The 22,890-nt window shown below is 35.8% G+C and overlaps 1 protein-coding gene across 6 annotated transcripts in view; it reads left to right on the top strand.

Annotated features, from left to right (window-relative positions):
• The window catches only part of LOC149797779 (uncharacterized), a 90,246-nt gene that overhangs the window by 47,893 nt on the left and 19,463 nt on the right, over window positions 1-22,890 (top strand). For 3 of the 6 annotated variants that reach the window (XM_089962722.1, XM_089962721.1, XM_089962723.1), the window contains 5 exons: window positions 1,005-1,135; window positions 5,716-5,829; window positions 12,107-12,220; window positions 20,205-20,318; window positions 21,979-22,092. In XM_089962722.1, the coding sequence (XP_089818848.1) occupies window positions 1,015-1,135; window positions 5,716-5,829; window positions 12,107-12,220; window positions 20,205-20,318; window positions 21,979-22,092 (577 nt within the window). In that variant the 5' untranslated portion in view covers window positions 1,005-1,014. The remainder of the gene's footprint in view (window positions 1-1,004; window positions 1,136-5,715; window positions 5,830-12,106; window positions 12,221-20,204; window positions 20,319-21,978; window positions 22,093-22,890) is intronic. The other 3 variants (XM_089962727.1, XM_089962726.1, XM_089962724.1) reach the window with 3 other exon arrangements.

Here is a 22,890-nt window from a genome sequence, read left to right as displayed (position 1 = left end):
GCCCTTATCTCATTTTATCGTCTGTGTCTGTAATGTTTGAATATTTAAGGTGCAGCTATATTTTCATTATTTGCAATCCCTTCACTTCAACTACATGAAACAGTCAGAAGTACAAACACCTTTTGTGTGGTTCCAGTTAAGCAGTGTAATTATATAATTACAAATCAGCTATAGTATTTCATTGTTTGGTGGTTTTTAATACAATATTGGCTTTGTTGTGCAGAGGAAAGAGCTATTGGTCTATCCCACAGACATACAAGTAACTATCGTTAGGGAAGAATTACATTTTTAATCTTAGTGTACAGTTCCCATTTGTGGCTTGTATTGATATTCCTACCATATATAAAAATTGTATTGCTGCAGGCAGTGGTAAGTGGGAATTTTTTTGTAGGCTCAAAGTGTACACCAAAGTAGCATCTTATTGAAAGTGTTGCACGACTAAACTACAATTGTTACTTTATAAGAATATGGTTATTAACAGAAAGCAAAATTACATTAGATATTTCTGTTATGCACCACATTTTAAAAACCTTTAAAGTTTGTAGATTAGACTGTGTTACTGTCAAATGGCGATAATAAATTAACTGCCGGATAATCATAAGACTAACAGTGTTTTCCAGATAAATAATATATTCTTAGTTTTAAATCCTTGATTATCCACAAGTTCATTATTTGAAGGGGGGGGAAAATCCATGTCTCCTAGAGTTCCGTCACCAGAAACTTGTGAGCGAATGATTCTGCAACCATTCCATTCATCCTGAATTCATTAAGTGAAAACAGAGTCAATCACAGGAGTGTTTCCAGTGAGGATTAGCCCAGTAAATATTTGCTGTACTGTGTTCACAAATATTCAGAACTTATACTAGAAGTTTGTAAATGTGGGATGAGGAGTTTTCACATTTCATAAGGCATGGATTTATCTTCAAATCAGTATCGTAATGCATTTCATTATTCAATTAGTACATGTATTATGCTGTTTTCTGATGTTATCTCTATTATTTCAGACTAATTACCATGGCAACAGATGTTCAGCAAAAGGTTCCTAAGCAGTTGCTTGGTGACATTGCTAAGGCGGATCCAAACAAATTGAATCATGTAGATGTGGATGAAAAGGTCCAATTGCCAACCCCAGAAGGTACAAGTTTTTCTTAATGCAAAGTATGAGCATATTTCTGGAAGATCTTAATCAGATTTGTTAAGTGAAGAGTTCTCCAGAATACATCAGTAACACCTGACATATTGAAAAAAATGGACTATTTTGGCATACTTATTTCCATTTGTTTCTGTAAAACCATCAGGGTTTTTTTTTAAAAAACTTTCAGAATGATTGAAAGTAGATTCGTAATCAAAAATTTAATGAAAACCCAATTAAGTGTCCAAGTTATAAAGAGTTGAATTAATAAATACAGGACATATATTATGGATTGCCAATGCAGTCCAGTGGATATGAATACAGAGGAAAGGGATTATGTGTCCATTACAGATAGTGGATATCCACAAAGCCTGGTGGACATCCATTGGCTAGTAGAACTCGTTCATGATTTTATTGCATCCATGGCACCTCTGGCTGATTTAGCTGCATTTGCTCTGCAAATTGACACACTAAACAGATGTTAGAAATCCCCAACACTGTAAACACAGCTTGTGTCCATTTCATACCTTACCTGTACAAACTATACAGTACAGTAAAACCTGTCTTGAGAGACCACTGCTATGAGAGACTACCTGTCTTGAGAGACCAGGTTCTCCATGTACTGATTTATTGATTATATAGTGTTATGACCTCTTATGAGAGATCACCTGTCTTGGGAGACCATTATGTTTTGGCAGAAGAGGTGGTCATTCAAGACAGGTTCCACTGTAATATCAAGTGATTGCATGTTCGATACCCTTGAAGCAACCACAGTATGTCCATGTGGGGGAGCTGTGTAGTTTGGTTGGTAGACCATTAGACTCGTAATCCAAGGGTTATGGAATCAGTACCTGCCAAGGCCAACCTAGATTAGTCACCTGCCTCGGTTCATTGTGTCATCGGGAAAGGCGTTGAGCTTCCATTCCCTTCATATGATATATACAGGCAGTAATGTGTTAAAAATGCTCTTAAAATCAACAACCAAATCAAACATGTCCTTGGAAAATGCACTCTGCTCCCATTTCCTTGGTGTGAAAAAAACCCAAACAAGGTTGTGTTAAAATAATGTCATTAAAACCATCAACCCCAAAAATATTTTTAAAATGAAGTGAATAAGTTGAATGTAATTTGATCTTGATATGGTTCTGTTCACCATTGAAAGTGCTCATGCATGACTGCTAATCATTGTCTGATAAGTACTGTTTGTACTCATTTATTAGTAGAGTCCAACTACAAACAGCATTGACCCTGATCTGTCATATAATGCTGACATACCAGGATCTATATTCTACTAATTACTCCCAACAAACTGCATAGACCCAGTCTACTGGCTCACTGTGCGATGGCTATCTATTATTTGCTTCCAAGTCAAGTTTAACTACAATCAGCATAGACCCTAATCTGTCATATAATATGCTGGCAGATCATTTGTTCTACTGATTACTCCTAACAAAATGCACAGACCCAGATCAACTAGCATATTATGCAACAGCTGAACAGGGTCAATGCAGTTTGCTGCTGGATTCTGGCTTGTGAATATATATTGTATCACATTCTTTTTGTGCTAAGGGTTTAATGCATAAAGAACACTTATTGATGTAAGTACTTGTAGATATATTTACCACTGTTTTGGATAGGCACTCTCTCTCTCTCTGTCTCTCTCTCTCTCTCTCTCTCCCCCCTCCACCAGTTATACTGGCTGCCATGTATAGCCTATCTTGTGCTGAAAGATGGCGTTAAACCCTAGAACAACAACAACTCTCTCTCTCTCTCTCAGTCAATCAATCAATCAATTTGCCCATGAATCACATCCTACTTTTTGTCTCTCTCTCTCTCTCTCTCTTGATCTCAATCTCGATCTCGATCTCAGTCTCGATCAATCGATCAATATGTGTGCAGCTTTGTTGTGGAACAATTTCCTGACTAGTCAAGTGACTGTTATAGGATTTGAAAATAAAGCAGGATATGGTCCTATTCTGGTATAGCTTTCTCCAGATTAACTATGGTTGTGTTGTTTGTTAGGTAGTGCACAAGCTAAAGGCTAGGGCATTATGCTACCCCAGATAACACAAGGAGTATAGTTCCCAAGGGAGAAAGCAATAATAAATGTACTTTTCACAGGTCATGCAATATTGGTATGTAGCAATAGGGCATGTTGGAAAAGTTACAGTTCAGAAAGTGAAGTATAGCCATGGGGTAATGCTTAAATGTCCTACACAGATTCTTTTAGTCACACATAATACTAATTGATTGAATTAGCTTACTTTATTTGCCCAGGCAACCAGTCAGTTCAACGTATATTTACTTTTGTAAGGAAGATTAGCAATTCTTGTCTGTAAGAAATATCTCTTACAAGATTTTTTAACAAGATGGTAATTATTAAGACTGTTTTCTAAATTGATCCTACAAAAGCAAATTCAGACAATATAAATTTACTTGTTTCTCCATTCATTTGTTTGTCATTTGCTTTTTTCATTTGTCACACCGTATGCTTCCATGCTGTTAGTGGACATTACACAAGACTTGCTAATATACTTCCCCAGTGCTCACATTGTGAAGAGAGGGATATTATTCTTCATTTCACCCCAGGGGTCCCAGGAAGGGAGTGAATTGGCCAAAACTATGAGATTTAAATTGCTAGCATTAAGTCATTCGGCCCCAGCACTGTTTTCAGTATCTCTGCTGATATGCCTCAGAAGCACAAAGCCGTGTCTAGCTCCTTGTGCCCCATAGTTTTTACCTGTTTGAAAACATCGTGCACATGCATTCACTCTTACCTTAATTTCTATTCTTATATCCAAACAAAATCCACGAATTTTTCACCATTTATTTCAAATGAATTTGTCGACACATTGATGTAATTTTTTCCCTATTTGTCGAAGTTTTTCACGACTTATTTATCCAGTATTTACAAACTTATGCGCAACGTTTATCCGCAAGAACTCTGTCATCATCGCTGTCAGCATCATCATTTTTGGACGATTCGATCTCAGAAACTTCTACGTCCAAATCTAAATCTCACAAAATATTCAACTGCTGAACGTATCTTTCTTCAGCTTGCTCAATATTTTCGAGATTAAACCCGAGAAACTCCACATTTTTGCTCTCATCAAAAATCACTCTTCCGTCCGCCATCATTTATTATTTTTCATGAACAGAACACGTGTAGTTAAACCGCTCTCAAACTTTAGCCTTTTGCTTCAGAACAATTCAGATTTCCACAAATGAAAGTAAAATCATTTCTGATTGGTTTAATAGTTGTTTAGTTCTTGGAATAAACCATTTCTAACTAATCAGAGACATTGTATCTAACACACATTCATCACGCCTGGAGACGGGATCGGCCATTGAATGCAGTAAACAATTCATGACTACAGGCGGGATCGGCCAATGAATGCAGAAACCGGATCACGCCTACAGACGGCATCGGGGCCAAATGAGTTAAGGAAAGATGCTAGATGTATGACCATTTTTTGGATACCACAGTAGGCCAACGATCCAGAGGATTAATGGAATGGAGTTTTGAGGGGGTCATACAACTTAAGTGGTTTAATTATGGCCCCTTTCAATTAAGTAGGAGGATCCTGATACTAATCACATTATCCATCTGTCCATCAGCAGTTGGTTTCTGCAAGATATCTTTAATTGCCTGTCCTAAAGTTTATTGCTGTGATAAAGTTTTCCATGGATTGTTGGCATATGGCTTTATACAGATGAGAACTTGAATGAGCTTTATTTCCAGCTTTCCACAAGTCTCCTTGTATTTAATGGAGTTGTGTCCCTTTTTTCCCATTGTCTCAACTTTTGATTCTGTGGCACAACTTGATTAAGGTTTGTCGACTTTCAGGCAAAGTTGTGACAAGGCTTTATATGATCAGGAAGAGTTTGATTGCAGTGTTCACTTGCATCAGTTACAAAAATTCACTTTGATTACCCGTCAACCAGAGTTGATTTTTCAAAGCACAGTATTTAGCTCTACTGGTCATGGGATAAAAGAGCTCATGGAATGGCCTGTTATCCTTTCTGCAACATCTGTTGTCCAGCCACCATCCATTGTGTGCTTATTAGCACAAGTGTGTTGTAGTGATTCTACCTAAATTGCTTGGAAGATTATCATAAACTTTACACACATGTTCATTCCAAAGTTCAGTTTGTCCTAAATGAAATTGGTGCTGATCGGACATAGAATGTGGCTGCCATGGCAACCATTTTGAAAATCTTGTTATAATGTAACTCCTCTCTGATGGATGGTCATTTGAACTTAGAACGAAAAGGCTACATATGATGTCTAATTAAATGAAAATAATGCTGATTTGACTTCAGATTTCACCATCATTACAGCCATATTGAAACTCTAGTTTATTACTACTATGCCTAAATGAAAAATCTTGTTTACATTTGGTGAGGGTAAATGTTGCATACAATGCAGAGAGAATCAGTATCAGTACTGGACATTACAATTTTTTTATTCAAATTTTTTAAAGTTTATTAAAGTTGCATATAGCTAATGTTCATAATTTTTAGTAGATGAAAAGTTTTTGTTTAGCATTTGTTAATGAATTTTTAAAACTTTCTTTTGCCAGTTATTGCACAGGAGAAGCAGGAGAAAGAGTTGAAAGAGAAAGTTCAGAATTTCTGCAAGGAGAACCTCAAACACACAGTGTCTGTGGAGAAAAACCCACTACCAGACCAGGAGGGTAAATTTATATGCATTTTAATAACTTTCAGTGCTTGAATTGCAAAGCAGATACCACACATTCTTGCATATAAGTTGATTGCATCTGTGAACTGCGCAGACCCAGATAATGCATAACTTGCCGGTAGATTTGGGTCTATGCAGTTTTTTAGGAATAATCAGTACAACAAACAACATAGACTCTGATCTACTTGTGCATTATATGGCAGCAGACCAGGGTCTTTGTTTGTGGTTGGACTAGACTAGAGGGTATATAGGGTACTTTTGGAAGTGATGAAAAAGACTAAAATCTCTCCTTAAAACTTGAAACTGACTTGTAGTTCTCAATTGTTTTGTATATTTATAAGTACTGCATTATGTAATATACATTTTATATTGCTTGCTTGAGTTATATTTCATGAATATTAAGGTTCATTGATGATGAACTGATATGATCTCCAAACTTTTTCTCACAAGGACATGTGCTTGCAATGTATGATTTCATATTATAGCCATTATTTGACTGATGTTTGATTACATTTCTACATGGGAATTTAGAACTGCCCTACATATGCAGTTTCAAGTCAAAACGAAAACTAATTTGACTCTCTTTCCCCCGTTTAGCTGTGACATCACTGAATAGATGCTGTTCTTTTATCTCTGAACAATGGAGAAATCTAAATGTGGATAGCATCTGAGTTGGTCAACATTTCATGAATGTGCACGACTACATTCATACATAAATTAGAATTTTTAGTTATACTGATTACAGGATCTGACCACATTGTCAGCTGAAATGGCTATGAAATATATGTCCCATCATATTTTGTTTATTATCTGAAAGTAATGTACAGGTGTTGCACTGTGCATGATGATGGTATTATTGTACAAGTACATGAAGTACATGTACAATTCAGCACTAAATTTACAATGTATTCAATAAACTTTACCTCCAAAACTCCAATGCCTATCATGTGCTGAAAAATGGCATTAAACCCTACAACAACAACCACCACCAATGCAAACAATTTAATAACAGTTTAAAGGATCAGTTAGCTTCTGTGTACAGCTGTTCCACTATGCAACAACTATATATATATACATAGCATTGAGTATATTCAGGAATGAGACATGCTCTTTTGATGTCAATTCAGGGGAGGGAAGCAACACACATATGCAGGACAGCAATACTCTTAGGTTTCACTGTGCAGTTTATCTGGTGAATTTTCATCTGGTAGTTAACTTACTGCAGAAAAATGAGAATAATTTTACACTGAAGATACAATTAAAAACAAACTGGTGGTTTTTATACTGAACCAACACTGCCACCAACCCCATAATTTTACATTAAATTTTGACAGCAAAGAGCTATTTTGGATATTTTCCTCTGACAAGGCAGCTAAAAGAATCAGCATGTGCCAAATTAGCATACTTTTCATCACCCCTCAGCCATCTAGATTTTTAGATATTTACCTCTGTAGAAGGCACATAAATATGTAAGCCAAGTCGGCTGCTCAGTTGCAGCCCAAGTTATGCATTTGATCTCCAATGCTCATCTAACTGTGACAGGCAGTCACCAACAAGCCAACCCATTTCCAAGCCTAATTCAAAGTAAATCTCAACCACATTGCAGATTTAGCTTCTGTGTGAATTTATAAATGCTAGGCTTGTGATAATTAGGTTCATGCCTTCTACATTAAAAATTAGGTGTCAAAATACAAAACTATTGAGTGAGACCTTAATGCCTCACTTATATTTTTTGACACATAAAGGTGTTTTTTTTCTTGAACAGTGATAGATAAATTTTATATTAAAATAAAATTGCCCCAAAGTGAAATAACTTTGTAGTTTTTAGGTGTTATAATGTTATTCATGGATTGCAGCACATGTCTTTGCAGTATTACCTTCACTCTAACTTGCATGGGTATAGATCTGTTTTACTGTAGGTCTGTCTGGAGAAGTAACAATAAAATAGAATCTCATTGGCTCAAACATGTACGTCTTGAACACCCTGGATAGCCTGAGCTTTCATTTAAGAACTAACATTGTTTGTCACTTTAATTCTCTTTGCTTAGGTCAATAGGGTGTTCAGGCTACATGTAGCAAGATTCTGTATTGTTTAAACGTAAATTAAGATAATGTAAATAATATTGCCTATTATAATACTATATTATTAGAATGTGAAATTGGTCATAAGCATAGAATTTTAGCAAATTTATTGACACTGATTTGCAAAAAATGTTAAAATCATTTAATAAAATTAGTTTCATCTTAGGCATATCTTAAAGCACATGTTCAGTTATATAATTTGAACAAATATGAAATAAAAACATGTTGAGTGCATTATTTTACTTTTATCCAGGCAAAATCATGTTTACTAACAGTTGCTTTCTTTTGCTTCTAATTATTTCTTTCTTCCTAATGTTATGTTACATGAAACTTCAACATATTTTCGTTTACACCAATACTAAAATCTTTTAATTGAAAGTCACAAAAAAATAGATTTTCACCATCTCTTTGGATGCCTTTTCCAAACTGTTGGTGCTATAAAAAAATGGTGATGATCTGATATCAGATATGACTGTTGCAATGAACATACTGAAAATCTTGTCACTAATTCTCTTTAATGGATGGTCACATCAGCATATTGTTTTCACCAAATGATTATTGATGGTGTCTTTGAGTTTGCCCTGAGTGAAAATGGTGCTGTTCTTAATCCATTATGGTCACTACAGTGGCCAAGTTGAAAATCTGATGGCTGATAATGGCTAATGGTTTCAACAGTTTAAAAGAAGAAATGGTCTTTTCTTGAATTTCTAGAAAATTTCGATGAAGTAGAGCTTTAGTTCCTTTGCAGAACTCATGTTTATACATTTTTAGAACTTTACTTTTAATCTGCATCATGTAGCTGTTATTGTGCTGATGTGCCGTTAAATGTCCATGTGAATTCAAGTCTTGGCTTGACCAATGTGGGTATTTAAGAAAGTTTGGCAAATAATTTCCAGTGGGCTGATGGTTCTTCCCAGGGTCTTCTGTGATTCTTACTATAGCTTATCATGTGCTAACTAAATGTCATTAAGTTTTTTAAAAAAACAACAGTCCAGACCTACATGAATGGAGATACATTTTCTTCTTGTTAGGTCATTATGTTTTACAAGTCAGCAATAGCAGTTCATTATATTTCGTTGCACTTTATTATAAAATATTGACTGCCTTACAAAGAAAGTCTTGTTTTGGGAAGTATGCAGTAGACAAAATGTCATGGTCACTAACTGGAATAATAAAGCTGGTTTCAAAAGTAGTAGTTCGTTACTACTACCCTTTTTTTGGACACTAAATCTCCAGTCCAAGCTAAATAAAGAAAAAAACATGATCCCAGTCCAATTACATAGTCATATCCAACTTATGAAATATACAACTTTTTTTGCTATAAATGTGACCAGAGACTCAGTGAAATTCATTTTGTTGTCCTTTGGCGTCATTTGGGCCAAACATATCCTTTAAGGTGTTGGTTTAGTCATTTTCTCTTTGCTTTGTTTGCATGTATCTTCTTCGGTTTTTGCCTTTTTTTAAGGATTTTGGCAAATTAGGTTGCTGGTTTTTCCCAGGTTCTTACTCCATCAAATAGATAGGCTACCATGTAAAGCCTGTCATTTACTGAAAAATGGTATTAAAAACACTCAACTAAACCAAACCAAACCAAACCTACCATTAGGTGCTGGTAATAAAGGAGGAGAAAGTCTGGACTTTAGATAGGTGGTAAATGAGGTTTACTGCCACCTTCCCCCAGAGCCATGTCCAAAGGCTTTGGAAGCTGAGGACACTTGGATTCTCTCTAGTCTGGAGAGACTTTTTTGTGCCCATTCTTATTCAGACCTTCAGTTGCTCTCAAACATGATGATGGTTTGGGAGCTTGCTTATAAGTTTTCTATGGCTGCCAGGCAGGAGAAGAGGTGTTCTGTCCCCTCATCTTTACTTGGACCAGTGGTCTTGACATGTATATATCAGGTCCATTCACCTTCTTGGTTGCTTAAGCCCCCTGCCTTTGACTTAGGTTTTTCTCAGGGAGGGATATTACCTGGGACCTAGGCTCGTGTCGTCAGATCTTTACAAGTCTAGAAACTGAACCCTGGTTACAATAGCCTTACGTGCTTGTCTCATTTTGGCTGCCTCTTTCAGCTTTTTGGAGGAGGCATCACTGTCATGAGCGGCATTACACTTGCGGCTTAAACCTCAAGGAAAGCACTTTCATTGTCCATGGTGCATTCTGTGGAGCTTCTCCATCACTTGAGAGATGTCACTTCAGAGACTTAAAAGCATTTGGAGGGCTGCACCACTTGATGCAGAGACACTCACTCATTGGAGATTTAATCCCCTATTGCAATTCAAGACTTGTCCCTGGCCACAATTTTGTTCCTGTTAAAAATAGCTAGAAAAAACACCAACCAAGTTAGGTTGATGGGATCTCCTATCAAGATTTGTAAACAAAGTCAGAATTGACAATTAACAATCAGCCCCAGTTCAGAACTCCCTCATGTCTTTCTCCCGATGAGGCCAAGGAATTCCTATAGTGAGACTACAATTGCAGCTTTTCCAGTTCCTGCATATAGCATACTGCAGGCCATACAAGAACATGCTCTTGGGATCCAATTTTTGTGGCAAATCTGCTATTGGTATATCTGGACTTGTTTATGATGGAGTCTCTATTCACAGTTGGATCCTACTCCTTTCTTTACACAGATGCATAAGATTTTTGGATTGTGATTGTGTTCTCACTGGATCCAGAGGAATGCACATTCTCAGTCTCTTTGTAAGGAAGTCAGGAGCCACCTTTGTTCATTCAGAGTTTAAAACATTCCAGGCAAGATACATTTCCTAGTGGAGAGCCTGTCCAGATGTGACCTCATGGTCCTTACAAGAATGGTCTCTGCATCAGTTCATAGAGCCACTTTATCAGTGGTGGGGATGGGTTGCAACAATAGTGGACTTGTTTGCTATGAGACTGAACATCAAGCTCTCTGTTTATTTCTCCAGTGCTAGGTCAGAGGGCCTGGGTGGTGGATGCTTTCAGTGTGAAGTGTGGTTATCTGTATGCTTGTGTCTATCCACCTTTAAAAATCTTTTTTTTTCCAAGTCAGCAGAAGATATTCTCCATGTTGGATATGGCTAAGGAATTAAACTGGGATCATGTTCATTTCTTTTCTAGTTCACCAATTACTAGTTGAAGAAGAAACATTTGGCATAAACTTGTGAAATAGCATTTTGGATAAAGAGTAGCAATGCAACAGAAGCATGTTAAACATCAAATAATTAAAATAAGTATTACCCTAGTTCGATAAATCAACCCCACAAATCTGTGTTGATCCTGATGTACGATGTTGTGTGTCTGATGTCACCTGTTCATTAAACTGCAATTTTGCTCATGCAAATCATTCTGGAACAAATCTGTGTACACTTTAGACACATACCGATAATTGGTAACAGCCATATCAAGCAGAAAATTCAAAATGGCCACAGGACAGATGGTTGTGCTATTCCAGGTGGATTTGCAAGTCACCGTACATATGATTTGCTCAGGTAATATAATCTACATGTCACCAAAAGAACCCTTCAACCCACGGTAGCTGCACCGCCATGGGAAATACCCATAAGTTTGTAACATGTACACTGATGTGTGCAGCAAAAGTTAGATGCAGATAATTGCAGCTTTTAATGAATAGGTGATATCAGCCCCTCACCTGAAAATCAGTATCATCACAGGTGAAGGGCTGATTTATCGGCGTAGTTTTACCCTTAACGCACCACATCCCCACTCCCCAATTTATTTTGCACAGTAGCATTATTTACACCAAACATACTTTGTAAGGAAAAAATCTATCAAATTTAGGGTCAAAGATCAAGGTCACTGTTGAAAGAAGAAAATGGTTTCTGCCCAATAACATTTCTACATCATAGACGTAAACCATATTTTTTGTGGATAGCATACACTTGGCCTATTAATTTTTAAGGTCATATGTCAAGGTCACTGACTGAAAAAGAAAAATGGTTTATGCACAAAATCTTGTCACCATAGGAGGCTGTGAAACTCAGGCCAGGTGTGTAGTATTTCATTTACAGTGCTTTTTTTTATTTTACTTCGTTTTTTTTAGTATGTTTAAAATGATAGCCTTAATTTTTGTGTTTAAAGCATGTTTTTAAGTTATTTGAGCACAGGTTAAGAAGAGAGCAGTTTTTTTTTAGTGAATTTAGCTCATCAGTATTTAGATACTGGGGCACTGTATTTTGAAGTTTTCTTTCAGTGATTGCACAGGAGAAGCAGGAAAAAGCATTGAAGGATTCTGTTGAACATTTTGACCCGGCAAAACTTAAACATACTGAACCGGAGGTTAAAAATCCACTTCCAGACAGTGATGGTAATTAGCGTGTTGTGAAAGCCAATAATCCTGTCCTGGTTTTTCATTTTGAACTTGACTGACACTTATTTCAATTTAAAAGTTTAAATACACCTTTGGTTGCGACAGGCGAAAAGTAGTTAGTACATAAGAAAAGTGAAGAATTGGACTGTTGGACAGAATTTGATATCATAAAAGTCATGTTACGTCTCCAAGTTGTTAAGTAGTTATTATATGCACATCTTAATTTTGAAATACCTGGGGCAATTTATTTATATATGGGATTTTTATCGTACAGTTTTTGAAGTATAATTATAGGTTACTGCATTTGCATGGGAAAATATGGACGAGTTTTTCGGATGTAATTACTGCTCGACCTTGGGAGTGCAGTATATCCATCCGACAAAATGAGTTCATATTTTCCCATGCAAATGCAGTAACCTTTTTATTATCTGCTCATTTTCTTATTCTACATAATGCTTAATTATATTAACAAAATACACTGCAAGAAACAAAGTAACTGAATGTATGCCGTATTCCAAACTAAATACACAAGCACAGATTCATCATTACACAACAACAACATTATTATTGTGCACATAACTCTGCCCAGATAAATTTGAACTTAGTCGCGCACTTGACATAGCTTTCAAAAGAAAATGGGGTGTCTAGTTAAAATTTAAATTTGGAGTCATATTGTAAATGAATGCACATTGCAACAACTTTTCCATTTGATCTGGAATGAATAGATTTTTTGTATTTTTGTTCTCGATTCTACGAAATTTTGTGATTATGGACTGATTTATGTGACAATTCCACATGAAATACATCAGATTGAAGAAGCGAGGGAGAAGCTTGTTGACATCTGCAAATATGTTTCTGTTTCTGTCATTGAATATTTGAAATCATAATGTGGGAAAAATATGAAATCTTTCAATTGCAATTATCACAAAGACGCTATGGAATTTAATGCTTATTTCATTTTGAGTGCATTAAGGAGGATGCAGTTACACTTACGTTCGAAATTACAGTACACTTTCGAAATGTGTAATCAAAATTGAGAACCTATGACTTGGCTCAAGTAAATCGGAATTGCAGAACTAAGAAAGTTCATTTTGAGGAAATTCAGGATGTAAAACTGTAATTATATATTTTTCCCATTCTTATTACCAGCTAAAGAAGACAGTGGTATACATGATATAATTACGCTGATTTTACTTAGAATTCTAATGTAAACACTCGCAATATCAAAGGATGATTCAACTTGTAGGCCATGAAAACTAGAGATGATGACCATCATTGATAGATATGGGTGTCTGGCAACAATATTGTCATTTCCCTACCAGTGATCAGTTTGTTGTCCCTCATTAAATTCTAGAAGCAATGAATAATCTACCCCTGCATCCTGCGCCCAGCGTGCAAAAAAAATGCCAGGACTCGTTATTTGTTCATATGTGCATTCCTTTGGATGCAAGAAATTTTAATGAAACAACAATGTGATTACTGTGATTTTTGTTTAACAGGACTTTCTTTTCATGAGGCAAATATTATCTTTGCACCGGTCATGTGGTACCACCCCATAACAGTATACTATTATGGGATGTCATCAGTTCCCCTCATGTTTCTGGTTAAAATGCTGCCAAAGAAGATAAAAATTTACCCTAGGCAAAGGACATTGGATATTTGTTTCATGATTCAAATTCCACTGATCAGCAGCAATTGGTTCCTTCATCTGATATTCAGGATGCAAATATATGCTCAGCCTCCAGCATAATGAATAAATTACCAAAAGTTCGACAGTTTCAGCCGAAGTGGCTAAAACGTACTCGTGGCTGCGATATGACAATGGCTGTGCAAAAAAAATGAGGACTTTATGTATTGTAAGCTATACATGGACATTAAAAAGGTAAATGGTTGAACAAGATTGATAAGAACAGAAATTTTCAAAAATTCAACGTCAAACCAGACATGCAGTTCTTGCTGACCACAAAGTATGTCTCTGACCACAAAGTATGTCTAATAACTCCAGAGTTATGAAATAACTTTGAAAAATGTAGTTCAAAACTCGTGTCAGATCAAGATAAAGCTATAACTGCCTTTATTGAAGGTTGTTAAATGGATGGCAGATGAAGACATCCCATTGAACAAATTTGTCTTTTGTGAATATTTTACATGAATTGGGAATTCAAGATCTTGACTTTCTCAGAAAGAGTAATATCAGTTATGAATCTTTAGTGACTGCCAGTTAGTTGCTGAAGTCATTAGCAGTGTTTGCTAACAAAGTGGTAACTGTTAAAATTAAGAAATCTCCTGTAGTAACATTACTTGCAGATGAGAGCACTGACATTTCCAACAGGAAAAGCTGGTCATGTATGCTCAGACATTGAATGAAGACTTTATTCCAGAGTGTCATTATGTGTGCAATGTTGAATGCTTACATGCCACTGAGAAAAGGAATCACTGTATTCATTATGAAAGAAATGTCAGAAAAGGGTGTTCCAATAGCAAAACTAATGAGTTTGGGGTCAAATGGAGCATCTGCTATGATGGGCAAGGAAAAAGGAGCAGCTGCAATATTGAGAAGGAAAAATCCTCATATGCATTATGCTCAGCAGTGTTGCCCACAGGTTGGCACTGTGTACCCCCCAGGCCACAGAGAAAATAGAACCATTAAAAAAGCATCAGCAAATATTGACTGATCTTTTCTACTGTTTCGAAGGGAGTGGTCAGTGGGAGGCTTGACTACATGCCATACAGGTTTTAGATGATCCGTGTCTCGTATATAAGGAGCTCCATCCAGTGAAGTCTTACTTGAGTGCCCTGACTGCTGTATGGGAAACTCTTGATAGCTTCCTTTCCTACCTGGCTGAAGCCAGTCGCAAGGATCACAAAGCTGGAGGGAAGAAGAAAAAGATAGCTACTGAAAGTTTTATTTCTACAACATACATGATGATGGATGTAAAGGTACCTGTAACCATTTTCGGCCAGTTCTTGCAGAAAGAAAATGTGGATGTGGCCCTTGTGAAGGTGAAAACTGATGAGTGTATTGCTGATCTGCAGAAGGTATATAGCTTTGAAACTCCATGCTTGCCAAAGCTCCAGGAAGACCTGAAGGGCAATACATTTAAGGAGCATCATCAGATCACAAAGAACAACTTCAGCCTGGAGAAAATCACTAAACTCTTCATTGACTCATTAGTTGAGAAAATTCAGTCTAGATTTCCAGCAGATGACCTACTTACAAGCTTTGGTATTCTTGCTATGCGACCAATCAGCATGTCAAAAACAGAAGTGGATACATACGGAGATGAAGAGATTGACAAACTGTGAACATATTATGGAGAAGCAAAAACTGTACAATGGGAAACCTAACAGAAGTGAGAAAAAAATATCAGAACCTGTTATTGACTCTGTTATGGCAAAAATAGAGTGGACTTTCCTTAAGAAAGTTCTGCTGGGAAGTACCCACAAGCTGTGATGTGTAAACTGTGGCATTTAATTGACCGCCACCACAGAGACTATTTTCCAAACTGTGGCATTTAATTGACCGCCACCACAGAGAGGATTTTCCAAACTGTGGCATTCAGTTGAACTGCCACCAGAGAGAGGATTTTCCAAACTGTGGCATTTAACTAACCTCCACCACAGAGTGGATTTTCCAAACTGTGGCATTTAATTGACCTCCACCACAGAGAAGATTTTCCAAACTTGCTTAAGTTAGCAGCTCTTGCACTAACTTCAGCAGTACATACTGTTGGATGTGAGCATGGGTTTTCTGCCCCAGAACAGAATCCTGGTTAAAGCTAGAAACAGGTTGAGTATTGAGACTCTGCACAAACTGATGGCTGTAAAACTATGTACTTTGCCATTTGATTACAAGTCAGTATTACAGGCCTGGAGATCTAAGAAAGACAGGCAAATTTATGAACAAAAGTAAAGTGAAGGAGTTGATCTTGTAGTTAATAATGACCTTGTTGTACTTATTCTGTGTTATAAATAACGAAAATTAATGTATCCATTTATTAGCAGATTCATTGTACTCATTACATTTGAGTGGGACTCATTGTTTGAACATGTGTGAGTCCTGGGACTCTTTGGGGTGAAATTGTAGATTCATCACTGTAGAAGGGAATCAGTTTGGAATTATAAAACTTCCAAATCATACAGGTCCAACTCGTTTTCATTTAGTTTCTGAGACACTACTGTGAGTGTTGAGTTGCTAATTGTAGTTTAAATCTTTATGGCAGAATGATGGTCCTGGTGTTCAGTTATCTTACAGATTGACTAATTATTGTTCCCATCCACTTTTCTTATGCCATTCTCAGTTCCTGACATTTGGCAAACCGTTATTCAAACTTTTTGTGTCTGTATCCCTCTTTAAAATTGAAATGTCATTATTTGGCAAGCATGCTCATTTATGCCCATTCGTTTCCATTATGTGAAGATTCGTTGGGCAAGTTCAAACTTTTGACCAGTCAGAAAGTAATCATCTCGTAAATAATGTATAGAACATATACTGTTATTGCAGAACGGTCCAGACAGACCATTATTTGAAAAGGTGATCAGAGACCATATAAAAAATGGTCCATAGCATGGAAATTAAGATTCAGGTCAGTGGATAAGCAGAATTTTGCATTAAAACAAAAAATAGCCTGAGGGCAGGTAAATCCAATCCAACTTTAAAATAAAATAAAAAATAACAAGAAAAAAGTGAACAAAGTTATTGTTCAAGGAATGAACTATAAAATTAGAGGCGTCAGAAATGAAAAATGTTCAAAACGTACATGCAATGAAAATTATATTAAAATGAAATAAGGGTTGGAATTTTTTAAAATACACTGTATGTGAAGTACTAATATATTTTCAGTGAAATTTCAGTTTAAAAAATCTCTTATTTTCAGAAATTTTGGCAAAATCTTAGTGAAATATCACTGAAATTTGGTGAGATACTTAAATTTTGGTGAATTAAGGACAATTCAGTGAATTTCATGGAAATTTCATTCACATTTCTACTTGGGAATTCTTAAAATACTGGCATTTTTCAAAGATATTTTTTCATGATATCAAATTCTGTACCATTTCACACTTTTCGGACTTCTGAAACGGAACTTTGACATTGTCAGAAAATTAAAATGGTGGGAAAACATTAACATAAATCTTTTTGCATACATACATTATAAAAATGCATGTGTATTTTATTTTTAAATTGATGCAGCAGAGCTACGTTTGATTTTAAGATTCACTTGTGGATTTAAGATGTTTGTCTGTCTGTCCATCTATGTGGCATTAACTCTCAGATTTGGTAATTTTCAGTGTAGCTCAGGCCAGACTTAATGTAAATTCTTTATTTTTTTAATTATTTTTGTTTTTATTTTTTTATTACTTTTCTTTGTGTAGTGGGATACACTCAAGGAATACTACACAGACATGTAGGATACTGCATTACACAGAAGTCTGTTGATCCACTTCACAGTGAAATCAGTGATTTACAGGTGGATTCTAGTCCAAATGACACTGGGCTGTTTAGTAATAGACTTGATGCACAATATGTGATGTTACCAGTTATTAAGTCCACTAGGATATAATAACCAAACTTGCTCAATATAATCCACTCACGAAGAGGAGACGAGAGACGTATCACGGGGGCAGGAGACTTCAGACCTAGTTCACTTAACTGTTCTAATCAGCACTCTTGGTGAAATACTCTGTACTACATACTTCAGTAAAAATTAGGTCATTGTCACAGTATTTCACAGTCCATTGTTTTGGGTTTGCCTCTGCATTGAACATTTTCTTGGGCTCTGTGCCTTTGTAGTCTCATCTTGTGAAAATTTTGTTATCACTGCTACATGTACTTCTGAATGAATGGTGATGTTGACATGAGGTTTTCACCAAAAAGACTTTTAATGATGTCTGTTTGGTCCTAATGAAAATGTTGCCAATCTGAAATACAATATTGTCATCACATTGGCCCATTTGAGAATTTGTCACTCAAATATCAGATGTGGTTTTAACAGTTGGCACTAAAATTGAATATATACATATTTTTTTAAACCAGTCATACATTATATTCCAGGAAAACATTTTGGAAAGTAGACCATCAGCCTTTCACTGGACTTGTTTTAAAATTATTTGAAAATCGAAATAAACAGGTTATTGATTTGATTAGTATTTAATAGCACATTAACACATGAAAGGTTAAATTGTGTTGAGGCAATTGAAATATCTTGCTGTGAGATAAACCACAGTAGATGACCTAGCATGATCTGGGCAGGGATCAAGTATGCTTCCTTCTGGTCTGGAGTCTGGCAAGCTAACCTGTGAAACATTGCAGCCCAAGAGCTTGGCCTTTGTTGGGTCTTGAATTTGTGATTGCTGAAAGCAATGCTAATTTTCATATATTGACATTTTACCCACTATGGCCAGGGTTGTTTACTATTATACAGTGTTTTCTTATCAATACACAAGTCTGTAGAAATCTTGACAGACTTTTAAATAAAAGCTTGCTCATTTGTGGCATGAAGTCTCCCATGCTTATAACTGTCAAACTTTAAATGGACAATAACTTGCAGAAATAATAACTGGGGCTTGCAGTAAAGCAAGTTTTTAGATGCTTTACTTACTGTTGAAGACTTCTGTGCTTGTCCTTGCTAAAAATGAAAAATAAAGGAAATGTCATCACATTGGCCCATTTGAAAATTTGTTACTCAAATATCAGATGTGGTTTTAACAGTTGGCTCTAAAATTGAATATATTTTTTTAAACAGTTGGCACTAAAATTGAATATATTTTTTTAAACAGTTGGCACTAAAATTGATTTTTTGTTTTTTAAACTAGAAGGAAAATCATCTAGGTTGGTGATTCAGGGTGTCCAGTAACTACATTACTTCCTCCCTGTTTATGGGTCAGGTCATGTTGGTCTGATCCTCCCCACACAAAAAGGTATCGGGGTCATGTTGATCTAATCCTCCCCACACAAAAAGGTATCAAGTTTAATAAAAGAAAGACTTGCAGTAGTATATTATAAAGAAACAGATTCTAGGGTAGGCATTGTATTTTTTTAAAAATGTTTGAATAACCTGAACTTCTGGAAAGGATAATATGAGAGGAGAACCTTTCATAGCTGTGTGCACATAGTTTGACTATCTTTCATTTTGTTCTTTTGTTTCTTCCATCTTTCAGGTTAAATTTTTCTTCCTCACACTTACTGCCAGTCAAACTTTCAGTTCTCTTCATTAACTTATCACAGTGTGATTATTTACATTTTCACCCAGGATTGGGTTGGAGGACAATCCTTTGCTTGTCCTGATTGAATCCAAACTCTGTCCAGAGATTTTTAAATTGTTAGTTTGTTAGATATTTAGAAATGGGGGGGTGGGGATTGGCTATTTTGCCCATGTATGTGCCAACAGATGAAAATTTAACTTGGCCTTCTTTTTTAATCTATCGCAAGCTTTATTTTTGTGAAGTTTCATCTGTCCATGTGACATTTGAACTAGGATGTTTTAGATCTAACGAGAAAAAGTGTAAAATCTTGACACAGTTCTAGTTCTTGGACTGTCACTTTGTTCTGTTTAAAAGTCTGTTATTGAAAATGCTTTCTTTGGGCTACAATTTTTTTTATATGTGGAACATATACTACTTACTTTGGAAACTTTAAAACTTGCATCTCTGATTCCATCTGCTTAGACCCTATCATGAATGACAAGCTCAGAGAGCAACTTGGAACATGGAATGGGTCTGATCTAGAGCTTCTGATGTCCAATTTTTATTAGCAGACTGTAGACAAAAAATGTGCAGATTGGATCTATGTGGTTTACACTTTCATACAATTTTTATCAAAGTATATAAGTATATAGTGGTTTCTTGCAACCACAAGATCCAGACAAATTATTGCTCTTCAATAATTAGTTCATAGCACTGTAAAAACTGTATTGAAAATCAGCCCGCAGTTGGGAAATGAAACATGCAATAAATGCCCAAAAATGTAAAATCCTACTTTCAGCTATTTCGCAGGAGAAGCAGGAAAAGGCGTTGAAGGAATCTGTGGAACATTTTAACAAAACCAACCTTAAGCATACTGAGCCTGAGGTGAAAAATCCTCTACCTGACACAGAGGGTAATTTTTGTGCGAGTTTTTCATGTCACTGTGACCTAATTTTTGTCATGTTGCAGTTGTGAAGTAAACTTTTGGTTGTTAGAATATGAGAAAAAAATTGAATTTTTCTTGTATATTATTTAAATAACTGAATGTTGAGTTACATTTATAATTAATCTTCCAGTAGAGAAATCTGATTATTTTTCAGGTTATTGTAGCCTAAGTTGAATGAAATGGTGTTTGTTATATAGTTTTTCTTATATAGTGTTTCTTATATAGTTTTGCCTTGTAATTAGTTTGCAGTAGATAGAACAAAACAAGTTTGTTAACTAACATTAAACATTTGCTTGTACAACCAATTTCTAGGCTTCTAAAAATTTAGATTAACTGTAGTTCTTCCTTACTTGGGTGTACCTGGGATTAACCTGTTTTTTTTTCTTTTGCTGTGCTTTTTTTTGGATATAACAGACTTGCATTCAGTTTTGGTACTAAACACTAGAACTTGCACAGTTTGCATGTTATGTAGTCAATATCACATACTATGTTTCATTTGTATGCATGTCTGAATATAAGATTTATGTATTTTCAGCCCACCTGGCCAAGGGCCATGTGAGCATGTGGTTTGGCCTTTTGTCCGTTGTGCATTGTTGATTGTCCCTCATTCGTCCATCCATCAACATGTGATTGTGAACAATCCATAGGCTTTATTTATGCTTGGATTTCAGTCAAATTCGATATGTAAGCTTGCCATTAACACATTAATAAGGTGATCTTGCATCAGATTGACTAAGATTGTAAAGACTCGAGAGGCCAATTATTTTTATTGGATTGGTATGTAAGCTTGTGTTAATACTCACAAGTTTGATTATGAGTGGTGATCTTGCCATTAATTGGCTGGGCTAGTACACATTCCTGGAGCCATATATCTAATCACATTTGGTATGTAAATCTATATGGTCACTATCTCAGATGAGTTTGATTACGAGTGGGATCCATGGATATTAATGAGGATCCAGACTGCTCCAGTGGGAATCCAACCTGTAACCCTCAGGTCATGAGTCCAACTCATTAACCACTGAGCCATGGGTAGGGACTTTGACAGATTCCAAGTTACAGCTCCACTGGAAGGCCCTGAGGGAATTGAGGATAATCCCAGGAATCCATGATCCCAGATCAGCTCTCCTTGTAATGCCTTTTAGTACATATAGTTTAAGGATTTCCAAGTTATGAATTGGGACCTAGTCCCAAGGAGCAGGGAGAGATTCATTCCAGAATGCTAATTGTATAAATTACTTCACAATTTTATGTCCAGAAAGTCTTCATATATATATATATATATATATATATATATATATATATATATATATATATATATATATTGTGTATGTATATACAGTATGTAAAGGAAAAGAGATTACAGTAATAGACAAATATGGCAACAAGGTGCTCCAGTTCGGGGGGGGGGGGGGTGGGGTTGATTTTTGCCTCCATACAGTTTTATTACACATGAGTTTGCATTCACAAGCTCACATCATTAACTACCCAAGGGAGATCAGTCTCACTTAGACATTTTGTTTATTAAAAAATAATGAGTTCATGTTGCTGTAAAAACTGTTGATATCTCCCCTCTGCTAAACAAAATGCAGTAAAGCAAATCAAAAGTTTGCAATCTTGATTTCAGCCATTTCACAAGAGAAACAGGAAAAGGCATTTAAGGAATCTTTGGAACAATTTAACAAAACGAGCCTGAGGCCCACAGAGCCTGCAGTGAAAAATCCACTTCCCGACACCAAGGGTAATTTCTTTGTGCTGTTTTCATGTCACAACAACTTAATTTTGAAGGTTTTTTTTGTTCCTGGTATCTGAGAAAAATGAGTTTTGATGTGTCTAATCCATTATTTAAATATCTGATATTGATTTACATTTTTATTGATCCAGTTAGAGAAAAATCTGGTTTTTAATGTGTTGTTGCCTAATTTTATTGAAAGGATCATACGTTCTGTAGTTTTGGTAATTGGTTTGTATTAGATCGAACAAACCTGTACCATTTCTAAAACTAGCATCAGACATGTTTGCATGATCTGCATGTAATCTTATATTAAATCTAATACAGTAGATAATCAGCTTGCATTTTATTTCATAACTTTCTTATATAGCATACTGTTTTCAAAGCATTTCATTTGTATGCATGTCTTCATTTGAGATGTATCTTTTTTTTTATTCCCTTGTAATAACTATTGATAGAGCATTCAATGTTTTATTCCCCAACCATAATTATTGAGGTAGCATTCAGTGTTTTATTTCCCTACTATAATTATTGAGGGAGCATTCAGTGTTTTATTCCTCCACTATAATTGAGGGAGCATTGTTTTTTATTCCCTTACCATAATTATTGAGGTATCATTTATTGTTTTATTCTCTTACCATAATTATTGAGGTAGCATTCATTCTTGTATTCCCTCACCATAATTATTGAGGGAGCATTCAATATTTTATTCCCCCACCATAATTATTCAGGTAGCATTCAATGTTTTATTCCCCCACCACAATTATTGAGGGAGCATTCAGTGTTTTATTCCCTTACCATAATTAT

This window comes from Sinohyriopsis cumingii, chromosome 6 (assembly GCF_028554795.1).
Source record: "Sinohyriopsis cumingii isolate HCF-2022 chromosome 6, ASM2855479v2, whole genome shotgun sequence".
Classification (NCBI taxonomy): Eukaryota; Metazoa; Mollusca; class Bivalvia; order Unionida; family Unionidae; genus Sinohyriopsis; species Sinohyriopsis cumingii.
Note: the sequence above shows the minus strand (reverse complement) of the source record. Positions and strands in the feature narration are given on the sequence as shown.